The 12,642-nt window shown below is 41.9% G+C and overlaps 1 protein-coding gene across 1 annotated transcript in view; it reads left to right on the top strand.

Annotated features, from left to right (window-relative positions):
- The window catches only part of dsf (nuclear receptor dissatisfaction), a 30,147-nt gene that overhangs the window by 12,246 nt on the left and 5,259 nt on the right, over positions 1-12,642 (top strand). The window contains exon 4 of the mRNA XM_087343820.1: positions 10,551-10,876. Within this exon, the coding sequence (XP_087199946.1) occupies positions 10,551-10,876 (326 nt within the window). The remainder of the gene's footprint in view (positions 1-10,550; positions 10,877-12,642) is intronic.

The raw sequence follows: 12,642 nt of genomic DNA, 5'->3' as shown, positions 1-12,642 counted from the left end.
AATTGGTTCTGGGATTCACCTTTTTGAGAACAGCGACCAATTGCCTTCTTCCCATCTTTCAACGATCGCAAAGGGTCTTAAGCTGATTTTCTTTTCTCCGCTTTTCGGTTTCCAGTGACCACTCGCGAACTATTGATTCTTCCTGCAGAACTTCTAAAGAGGGTTTAGATTCGCCATTCCTCTAGACTTCAGGGGCCAGCACCTCGTATTCCGGGGAATGCGGTTTCGAAGAACAAAACCAATTGCCAACAAACTTCGTATGGAAAAATAAGCAATAGAATAATAATAATAATAATAATAATAATTCAATTCAATTCATTCATTAGAGTGCTTGGCAACAGCCAAGAGAGGCCAATAACAGCCAAGCACTAAACCAGAGTACAGGATAAAATATAATAAGAAATTAATTTAAAAGTAAAACAAACAAACAATTTAACTAAATATATAAATATACCATATTAATAATAATAATTCGATTCATATATTGAATAATATTTCACAAATAAATGGGCTAAATACGATACCTAAGTAATATAATTTAATTTAATAATTATAAATAAAATAAATAAAACTAAATAATAATAATAATAATAGTTCAATTCCTTTGTTGAGTGTTTGCCAACAGCAAAGAGCCTATGACAGGCAAACACTAATACAAAGATAGAAATTTGATAAAAAAATAATCCATCTAGGTAAACATTAGTATAAATGTAAAACACTAATAAAATACAAGGAACAAAATAAAACAAATAACCAAGCTAAATCCAATCAAGGCCACTCTCTAAATTATTTCTCTTATTGAGAAAGTGCCCTCAAAAGAAACAATGCTTATACCAAACACGTCCAAAAATTTATTTACGTCATTTGCAGTAATGACACACCTGGCTGAAGGACTATGTCTAAACGGACTGCACACACTGAACTTAGAAAATTCTCTTATTTGCCTTGACGACACACGAATACCAACAGTGTCCATGATTGAATTGCAATTTATTTTACCCTTAAATACATTAATCAGAAATAAAGCATCAAGATGCCTTCGTCTAGTATAAAGTGTTCTGAAATTTAAAGTAGTTAAAATCAATTCATATTTACGTGTAATATTTAACTGAAAAAACCGGCAATTCCACAATCTGGCAAATTTCCTTTGGATATTTTCTAATTTATTAGAATCTGTCTGTGTAAGATTGTTCCAGACAACCGAAGCATAATAATAATAATAATAATCTATTTCTAAAGACAGAATTTTCAAGAAAGTTAGGCCCATTACTTAGTTCAAAAGAAATTACATAAGTGAAAATGACGGATGTTCCCAAAGAAGAGAGAAAAATCCAACTTCAGATGCGTTCTTAGCCATCTGGTATATAACTCAGTACATTATATGTTCATTTGTTTCATGAAAAGTTATTATAATAATTTGCTACCGAAAAGCTAATTGCACTAACTACAGATAAACCTATAATTTCATAGTCAGCCTATCAGTTAGTTTGTTAAATGTTATCTTTATGATAAAAGATTCGAAATAAACGCTGTAAATATTAATGACATCCACATTTTGTTACGTTTTAAAAATCTATATTCCTCCCCCAATATTGTCAGGGTGATTAAGTCGAGAAGAATGAGATGGGCTGAGCATGTAGCGCGCATGGATGGGACAAGAGGTGTGCACCGGGTATTGATTGGGAAACCTGAAGGTAAGAGACCCCTGGGGAGACCCAGACGTAGATGGGAGGATAATCTCAGGCGGGATCTATGAGAGATAGGAGTTGAAGGAGACAGGGTCCGGTGGAGGACTTTGGTTAGTTCGGTGATGAACCTTCGGTTTCCGTAAGCCTTCTGGTTGGTTGGGTCCACTATTTGGGAAGCCTGAGGGGAAGAGACCGCTGGGGAGACCTAGACGTAGATGGGAGGATAATGTCAGGCGGGATCTATGGGAGATAGGAGTTGAAGGAGACCGGATTTTGTTGGCCCAGGACAGGGTCCGGTGGAGGGCTTTGGTTAGTTCGGTGATGAACCTTCGGTTTCCGTAAGCCATCTGGTTGGTTGGGTCCACTATTTGGGAAGGCTGAGGGGAAGAGACCGCTGGGGAGACCTAGACGTAGATGGGAGGATAATCTCAGACGGGGTCTATGGGAGTTATCAAACTCCATGGAAGCCCGCTCTATAATTTCGGAGATGCAACTAGCGGATATGAAATCTTCAAGCGACCATTTCTTGAACGTACGAAAGCGCATAATATGTACAAATTTTGTGATTTATGTCAGGCCTATATATTTCACATAATATTATTACTGTAGTCAAATCTATGAAATTACTGAGGACCGGACATGCAGCTTTTATGGAGGAACCGTTTGAAAGGGGTCGCTTCGAAACTTGAGAATGGGACGAAAGGATAATATTAAAACAGGTCCTGGAGAAATACGTCGTAAGATTTTGAACTTAATTTTGCTGGCTCAGGATCGTGTCAAATGGTGAGCTTTATTATTAATTGTTGAGAGAACTTTTGAGCTTTCTATTGTCAGACAAAGTCAGTCTGTTTACTCGGAGTAACTAAGAAAAACCAAGAGAGCTGTCTGTGGTTAAAACACATGTTGGTAAGAATAAACATCGAGGAACTAAGGCTTCCAGAGTCAACAGCTCGCTTGTAGGGCTGTCGTCTTTGAGCGAAGGAAGCGATTCACCTTGGCACGGTGTACTGCAGTGTAATATAACCCCCGTGCGCCTTGATGCTTTCTACTCCGCGGAGAAGCCTGGGAAAAGACCCGATGCTCCTCTCTTGCAACTTGTGGTAAACCCCATTAATGATGATGTGAAGAACTGGAGGTGGAGAAGACTAAGAACTGAAGCCGAAGAGTGAAGAAGCAAGCGAATGAATGTGCAAGCGAGAGAAAAGCCTTCATCACAACGCTGATACCAGGAAGAGGGTATTTTTCCAGCTCTTTGCCTCTCTTGCTGCCAGGGCATAGGATGTGATTCAATAAGCTTTTTATCGCTTGAATGTACACCCCAGCCACGGGCAAATCCTCTCTCTCTCTCCCTCTCTCACGATGTTTGTGTTGCAAAAAGAAGATCCCGACTACCGCCATTTAAAAGATTTATGCACTTTTATGACATTAATATTAATTTACATCAGAGTATCAATGAGACAAACATTACGAGCAATGGTTGCTTTGTTAGTTGATTGACTGGTTTATGGTATTAAACTTCTGGTTAAATTCGATATTAAATGTTAATAAATAAGACCAATACATGAAGATTTCTGTCTTCTGGGTTGTTGCGCTGTGCAGTCTGGTCGATGTTTACCAACGTTTCAGAGGTCATACTGCCTCCTTCATCAGGGCGATGAGTATGAAGATTTCTGTCTTCTGGTTTGTTGCGCTGTGTAGTCTGGTCGATGTTAACCAACATTTCAGAGGTCATACTGCCTCCATCATCAGGGCGATGAGTATGAAGATTTCTGTCTTCTGGGTTGTTGCGCTGTGTAGTCTGGTCGATGTTAACCAACGTTTCAGAGGTCATACTGCCTCCATCATCAGGGCGATGAGTATGAAGATTTCCGTCTTCTGGGTTGTTGCGCTGTGTAGTCTGGTCGATGTTAACCAACATTTCAGAGGTCATACTGCCTCCTTCATCAGGGCGATGAGTATGAAGATTTCTGTCTTCTGGTTTGTTGCGCTGTGTAGTCTGGTCGATGTTAACCAACATTTCAGAGGTCATACTGCCTCCATCATCAGGGCGATGAGTATGAAGATTTCTGTCTTCTGGGTTGTTGCGCTGTGTAGTCTGGTCGATGTTAACCAACATTTCAGAGGTCATACTGCCTCCATCATCAGGGCGATGAGTATGAAGATTTCTGTCTTCTGGGTTGTTGCGCTGTGTAGTCTGGTCGATGTTAACCAACGTTTCAGAGGTCATACTGCCTCCGTCATCAGGGCGATGAGTATGAAGATTTCTGTCTTCTGGGTTGTTGCGCTGTGTAGTCTGGTCGATGTTTACCAACGTTTCAGAGGTCATACTGCCTCCTTCATCAGGGCGATGAGTATGAAGATTTCTGTCTTCTGGTTTGTTGCGCTGTGTAGTCTGGTCGATGTTAACCAACATTTCAGAGGTCATACTGCCTCCATCATCAGGGCGATGAGTATGAAGATTTCTGTCTTCTGGGTTGTTGCGCTGTGTAGTCTGGTCGATGTTAACCAACGTTTCAGAGGTCATACTGCCTCCATCATCAGGGCGATGAGTATGAAGATTTCTGTCTTCTGGTTTGTTGCGCTGTGTAGTCTGGTCGATGTTAACCAACATTTCAGAGGTCATACTGCCTCCATCATCAGGGCGATGAGTATGAAGATTTCTGTCTTCTGGGTTGTTGCGCTGTGTAGTCTGGTCGATGTTAACCAACATTTCAGAGGTCATACTGCCTCCTTCATCAGGGCGATGAGTATGAAGATTTCTGTCTTCTGGTTTGTTGCGCTGTGTAGTCTGGTCGATGTTAACCAACATTTCAGAGGTCATACTGCCTCCATCATCAGGGCGATGAGTATGAAGATTTCTGTCTTCTGGTTTGTTGCGCTGTGTAGTCTGGTCGATGTTAACCAACATTTCAGAGGTCATACTGCCTCCTTCATCAGGGCGATGAGTATGAAGATTTCTGTCTTCTGGTTTGTTGCGCTGTGTAGTCTGGTCGATGTTAACCAACATTTCAGAGGTCATACTGCCTCCATCATCAGGGCGATGAGTATGAAGATTTCTGTCTTCTGGGTTGTTGCGCTGTGTAGTCTGGTCGATGTTAACCAACGTTTCAGAGGTCATACTGCCTCCGTCATCAGGGCGATGAGTATGAAGATTTCTGTCTTCTGGGTTGTTGCGCTGTGTAGTCTGGTCGATGTTAACCAACGTTTCAGAGGTCATACTGCCTCCATCATCAGGGCGATGAGTATGAAGATTTCTGTCTTCTGGTTTGTTGCGCTGTGTAGTCTGGTCGATGTTAACCAACATTTCAGAGGTCATACTGCCTCCGTCATCAGGGCGATGAGTATGAAGATTTCTGTCTTCTGGGTTGTTGCGCTGTGTAGTCTGGTCGATGTTTACCAACGTTTCAGAGGTCATACTGCCTCCTTCATCAGGGCGATGAGTATGAAGATTTCTGTCTTCTGGTTTGTTGCGCTGTGTAGTCTGGTCGATGTTAACCAACGTTTCAGAGGTCATACTGCCTCCGTCATCAGGGCGATGAGTATGAAGATTTCTGTCTTCTGGTTTGTTGCGCTGTGTAGTCTGGTCGATGTTAACCAACGTTTCAGAGGTCATACTGCCTCCATCATCAGGGCGATGAGTATGAAGATTTCTGTCTTCTGGTTTGTTGCGCTGTGTAGTCTGGTCGATGTTAACCAACGTTTCAGAGGTCATACTGCCTCCGTCATCAGGGCGATGAGTATGAAGATTTCTGTCTTCTGGGTTGTTGCGCTGTGTAGTCTGGTCGATGTTAACCAACGTTTCAGAGGTCATACTGCCTCCGTCATCAGGGCGATGAGTATGAAGATTTCTGTCTTCTGGGTTGTTGCGCTGTGTAGTCTGGTCGATGTTAACCAACGTTTCAGAGGTCATACTGCCTCCGTCATCAGGGCGATGAGTATGAAGATTTCTGTCTTCTGGGTTGTTGCGCTGTGTAGTCTGGTCGATGTTAACCAACGTTTCAGAGGTCATACTGCCTCCGTCATCAGGGCGATGAGTATGAAGATTTCTGTCTTCTGGGTTGTTGCGCTGTGTAGTCTGGTCGATGTTAACCAACGTTTCAGAGGTCATACTGCCTCCGTCATCAGGGCGATGAGTATGAAGATTTCTGTCTTCTGGGTTGTTGCGCTGTGTAGTCTGGTCGATGTTAACCAACGTTTCAGAGGTCATACTGCCTCCGTCATCAGGGCGATGAGTATGAAGATTTCTGTCTTCTGGGTTGTTGCGCTGTGTAGTCTGGTCGATGTTAACCAACGTTTCAGAGGTCATACTGCCTCCGTCATCAGGGCGATGAGTATGAAGATTTCTGTCTTCTGGGTTGTTGCGCTGTGTAGTCTGGTCGATGTTAACCAACGTTTCAGAGGTCATACTGCCTCCGTCATCAGGGCGATGAGTATGAAGATTTCTGTCTTCTGGTTTGTTGCGCTGTGTAGTCTGGTCGATGTTAACCAACGTTTCAGAGGTCATACTGCCTCCGTCATCAGGGCGATGAGTATGAAGATTTCTGTCTTCTGGTTTGTTGCGCTGTGTAGTCTGGTCGATGTTAACCAACGTTTCAGAGGTCATACTGCCTCCATCATCAGGGCGATGAGTATGAAGATTTCTGTCTTCTGGTTTGTTGCGCTGTGTAGTCTGGTCGATGTTAACCAACGTTTCAGAGGTCATACTGCCTCCGTCATCAGGGCGATGAGTATGAAGATTTCTGTCTTCTGGGTTGTTGCGCTGTGTAGTCTGGTCGATGTTAACCAACGTTTCAGAGGTCATACTGCCTCCGTCATCAGGGCGATGAGTATGAAGATTTCTGTCTTCTGGGTTGTTGCGCTGTGTAGTCTGGTCGATGTTAACCAACGTTTCAGAGGTCATACTGCCTCCGTCATCAGGGCGATGAGTATGAAGATTTCTGTCTTCTGGGTTGTTGCGCTGTGTAGTCTGGTCGATGTTAACCAACGTTTCAGAGGTCATACTGCCTCCGTCATCAGGGCGATGAGTATGAAGATTTCTGTCTTCTGGGTTGTTGCGCTGTGTAGTCTGGTCGATGTTAACCAACGTTTCAGAGGTCATACTGCCTCCATCATCAGGGCGATGAGTATGAAGATTTCTGTCTTCTGGGTTGTTGCGCTGTGTAGTCTGGTCGATGTTAACCAACGTTTCAGAGGTCATACTGCCTCCATCATCAGGGCGATGAGTATGAAGATTTCTGTCTTCTGGGTTGTTGCGTCGTGTAGTCTGGTCGATGTTAACCAACGTTTCAGAGGTCATACTGCCTCCGTCATCAGGGCGATGAGTATGAAGATTTCTGTCTTCTGGTTTGTTGCGCTGTGTAGTCTGGTCGATGTTAACCAACGTTTCAGAGGTCATACTGCCTCCGTCATCAGGGCGATGAGTATGAAGATTTCTGTCTTCTGGGTTGTTGCGCTGTGTAGTCTGGTCGATGTTAACCAACGTTTCAGAGGTCATACTGCCTCCATCATCAGGGCGATGAGTATGAAGATTTCTGTCTTCTGGGTTGTTGCGCTGTGTAGTCTGGTCGATGTTAACCAACGTTTCAGAGGTCATACTGCCTCCATCATCAGGGCGATGAGTATGAAGATTTCTGTCTTCTGGGTTGTTGCGTCGTGTAGTCTGGTAGATGTTAACCAACGTTTCAGAGGTCATACTGCCTCCGTCATCAGGGCGATGAGTATGAAGATTTCTGTCTTCTGGGTTGTTGCGCTGTGTAGTCTGGTCGATGTTTACCAACGTTTCAGAGGTCATATTGCCTCCGTCATCAGGGCGATGAGTATGAAGATTTCTGTCTTCTGGTTTGTTGCGCTGTGTAGTCTGGTCGATGTTAACCAACATTTCAGAGGTCATACTGCCTCCATCATCAGGGCGATGAGTATGAAGATTTCTGTCTTCTGGTTTGTTGCGCTGTGTAGTCTGGTCGATGTTAACCAACGTTTCAGAGGTCATATTGCCTCCGTCATCAGGGCGATGAGTATGAAGATTTCTGTCTTCTGGTTTGTTGCGCTGTGTAGTCTGGTCGATGTTAACCAACATTTCAGAGGTCATACTGCCTCCATCATCAGGGCGATGAGTATGAAGATTTCTGTCTTCTGGGTTGTTGCGCTGTGTAGTCTGGTCGATGTTTACCAACGTTTCAGAGGTCATATTGCCTCCGTCATCAGGGCGATGAGTATGAAGATTTCTGTCTTCTGGTTTGTTGCGCTGTGTAGTCTGGTCGATGTTAACCAACATTTCAGAGGTCATACTGCCTCCATCATCAGGGCGATGAGTATGAAGATTTCTGTCTTCTGGTTTGTTGCGCTGTGTAGTCTGGTCGATGTTAACCAACGTTTCAGAGGTCATACTGCCTCCGTCATCAGGGCGATGAGTATGAAGATTTCTGTCTTCTGGGTTGTTGCGCTGTGTAGTCTGGTCGATGTTAACCAACGTTTCAGAGGTCATACTGCCTCCATCATCAGGGCGATGAGTATGAAGATTTCTGTCTTCTGGGTTGTTGCGCTGTGTAGTCTGGTCGATGTTAACCAACGTTTCAGAGGTCATACTGCCTCCATCATCAGGGCGATGAGTATGAAGATTTCTGTCTTCTGGGTTGTTGCGTCGTGTAGTCTGGTAGATGTTAACCAACGTTTCAGAGGTCATACTGCCTCCGTCATCAGGGCGATGAGTATGAAGATTTCTGTCTTCTGGGTTGTTGCGCTGTGTAGTCTGGTCGATGTTTACCAACGTTTCAGAGGTCATACTGCCTCCATCATCAGCGCGATGAGTATGAAGATTTCTGTCTTCTGGGTTGTTGCGCTGTGTAGTCTGGTCGATGTTTACCAACGTTTCAGAGGTCATATTGCCTCCATCATCAGCGCGATGAGTATGAAGATTTCTGTCTTCTGGGTTGTTGCGCTGTGTAGTCTGGTCGATGTTTACCAACGTTTCAGAGGTCATACTGCCTCCGTCATCAGGGCGATGAGTATGAAGATTTCTGTCTTCTGGGTTGTTGCGCTGTGTAGTCTGGTCGATGTTTACCAACGTTTCAGGGGTCATACTGCCTCCGTCATCAGGGCGATGAATCGAAATTTTTATTTTAATATTATACTGAGATCATTGAGACATCTTCAAACTTGTCTCTTTTCAGAAAGTTTTCCGACTAATATTCTGAATGAATTTTATTCTCATTCTTTCTTATTTCCTCAAAAGAATAAGATCAAGTGTAAGTTTCATAAAAACAACACTCTAAATTAAAGATTTATAGGCACAGGAATTAAAATAAGGCGACAAAAGTTAAACGCTAAGCAATGCTCCCAAACTTCAACCATCTGCTATCACATTCGCGGTCAACACGCTGAGAAGCTCTGACGTACTTCACAATTGAGCTAGATCGAACATGTACGACTTCTTCCCCCATTATTGAAAGGATTTGCAAATTCCGAGCGTAATGGCTCTAAGAAGGATTGGCGTCGCTTCGCGTTAATAGAGCGGAGAGGCTACAGAGATAAGACGAGAGAGTGTAAAGACAGGATCCGCTTAGGGATCGCGCTGAGGGGGTGGAAACTGAAACCACAGAGCGTATTGGAAATTTCCCAGTTGCCAGGACGTATTCCTGCGTTTTTGGAAGATTATTTAATGGCCAAGTACCAGCTGGAATGCGATGGACTACTTCTAAAGAAGTGGCCGTGGTATATTTGAAAGTTAACTCATCTAGGTCGAACGAGTTATGGGGGCATCAGAAAAGGAAAGAAAATTGACACAGAAGGAAATATCAGAAGTAAAAATTGCCTATGGTAACTCTCCCAGCGTTTGCCGTGAAATAAACACGGGGGACATCGACCAGAACCTCAAACGAGAATCGAAGCTAGTATAAATATTTCTGTGCTTAGATCTTCAGCATAAAGGCACAGATAGAGATCTGAATATTCCTAACTTCGACACAGAACTGAGGCGAAAGCCTAGTTTTAAGATCCTGCCGTCTTTACCTCATGAGAAAAATCTCCGGTAAAATTCACTGCTATGCGTTTTTACAGTCTCCAATTCGGACAAAAATGAGTGGTCAACAAGATAACCCCCCCTCCCCACAATCCTTTCTGAAAACACAGGCACAGGTAACTTAGCAGCCGGTGGCGACAACTGAAATCTATAGGCCAGCAGGAATTTAACCACCTGTCTAGCGGATAGAACACTAGCCTTGTAATCCTGGGGTCCCGGGTTCGAATCCCGACGGTGCCCGAATTTATAACTTGTGTTGGGCAAGGCCGTGGTCTAGGAAACACGGGGTTTTCCTCCGGGGGCTTCCCCGGTTTCTCCGTGGCATCCCAACAATTACTCCATTCACACACAGAAGAAGGCAATGGCAAACCACTTCTGGGTCATCTGCTAAGAACGTAATATATGAACAGGTCCCAGTCCGAGAAAAGGATGGAAGGATCCTGTTCATATGGACCTGTCGTCAGACAGAACACTAAATAATAATAATAATAATAATAATAATAAGACGCATTACCTCTGAGTTAAGCGTCAGAAAGGATTTTCATGAAATGTTATATTCAGGACTGCCACTAAAATTTGTGAGTGCAGCCAATTTCAGTTAAAATCGGACAGAAATAACTCGCACTTTACAGGAAGACGTACTGGTATATGCGTTTATGCAAATGGCGTGACTCGGTCGGCGATCCCCAGCGTACTTAGTTACCACGGTTGCCTCGGAAATCCCCCAGCGACCCAACCAATTCTGACGTCACTGTTCGCAAAGGTAAAAGACGAATGCGTCAGAATTGTTACGGTAAGCATACACTTCCTAACTTGTTGCTCCATGCGTTCTTTTATGACTGCAGCAGTACAGCATGAACGCGGTCCTCGGAAGCCGAAGCACCATCAGCACCACTCGAAGGACCTGCATCATCATCATCATCACCACCACATTGGCTCCTCGGCTGTACTCGGTGGAGTGCCCGTTCTACAGGCGCCTGCAGACGGGACTTCGACCAAACTTCTATTTCCCGGGGCGGTGGCTCCACAAGCCAAACCACCGGCAATTGGGACGGCGTCAACTGGCGGGGAACACGCATCAGTCGCACCTCCGGCATCCGCCATGTTCCTAGGGCACCAGCCACCACCTCCCGGTCTTCTGCAGCTCCTCATGTCCGCAGAGAAGTGCCAGGTAAAACCACCTCGAAATTTCTTCTGTAACTGTTTTAAATCTCGCCTCAAGAAAATGAAGAACGGAATTATACGTGACCATGTATTTGTGTATCTTCATATAAATCCTTCACGTACAAATGCGAAGGCATTTGAAAACAAGACATAAGAAATGTCGAATAAAATTATCGATGATAATTGTGTGTGTGTGTGCTACTAATTATAATTAAGAAAAATCAGAAATTGTTTTTCTTTTTTCTAACTACAGTGTGCAAATATACAATTTTAATTTCAATTTTAAAGAGATGATAATGTTGCGTCATATTGTGATGATTATAATTGTTTAATTTTAACCGTCTAATCACAATAAAATATTCTATTAAATATTAAAATATTATTACTATAATTAACATTTAATATTTAAAATATTTAAAATATATTAAAATATATTAAAATGATGCTCTTTCTATCGAAATATTCGATTTACAATTAGAGCATCATCTTTTTCACGACATGTTTCGGTTTTCAATGAACCATCTTCAGGTGTATAATCGATATAAATTTAAATGTAATATTCTAAATGCAATCCTTCGTCAGATGTCCATTAAATATCTGAAAGTTATCCTCTTCTAGATCAATTGTACTTTGTTATCACATTCAATGTTGTTTCGTAAATGTATGTCGCGTATAGCGTGATCTTGCGTGGGTGAAATATTTGTAGTGGTTTTTTTATAATCGGCCAGATATGAAGAGTGGAGGAGGTCCGTTTAGAAGTAATGTTGTGTTGGAATTTTAAAGTCTTCAGCACATATTTTCTGACGGTGACAGGAATGTTCCTTGGTAGTATATACATCGTAGAAGGCTAAATTCTGAACGAAATTAGACCTACGTAAGCTGTAAGGATTCAGACTAAACCTATTTTTCCAATACATTTTCTTTTACACTGTTTAAAACAGCAGCTTATATTATCAAAACAAGATAAATGTTTCAAAAAGACAGGTTTCCTTTTTGAAAATTGTTCCGTTTGTCAGGATTTACTAAACAATACAGAGTGGACTGAATATGAAATACGTAACATAATCTTCTTCAGTCACTTTATCCTAAATATGGCGTATATATAATTTCTCCTAAATACCAACAAACAATTCACCCAAAACAGTTTCATTTTCGAAAAAATAATAATAATAACCACAATAAATCAGATCGAAAATCTCATACTCCGATTTCACAGGCTTGTAAATAGTTTCGTATAAAATTTATTTTCACAGCAGTTATCCTCGATTATACCAAATTCTACGTTTGCTATTGTCAAGTCGACGATGCACCAAAGTTACTTCCATAAAAATATACACGGCCTTATTATTAACGCAGTTTTTGCTAGACGACAGCGTCGGAGCACAAATTTTACCCTTTCCTGCACCCGAATGTGTACTGTTCTACCTGCAAGTCTCTAATTCTTACAGGACCTGGTTCAATACAAATCTGCAGCCTTTTAAAATATTGAGATGATAAAGTTGCGTCATATTGTGATAAATATATATTTGTTTAAATCTAGTCAGTCTAATCACAATAAAATTCCTATTAAATATTAAAATATTACTATAATTAACATTTAAATATTTAAAATATCATCATCATCATTTAATATATTTTAAATATTTAAATGTTAATTATAGTAATATTTTAATATTTTAATATTTAATAGGAATTTTATTGTGATTAGACTGACTAGATTTAAACAAATATTTTAAAATATTGTTTTTAACAAAATTAGAATTAATTAATGTC

Source organism: Zootermopsis nevadensis, unplaced genomic scaffold (genome assembly GCF_977971745.1).
Source record: "Zootermopsis nevadensis isolate Lab colony 2312 unplaced genomic scaffold, Znev_1.0 Znev_ptg000006l, whole genome shotgun sequence".
In the NCBI taxonomy this organism is placed as follows: Eukaryota; Metazoa; Arthropoda; class Insecta; order Blattodea; family Termopsidae; genus Zootermopsis; species Zootermopsis nevadensis.
Note: the sequence above shows the minus strand (reverse complement) of the source record. Positions and strands in the feature narration are given on the sequence as shown.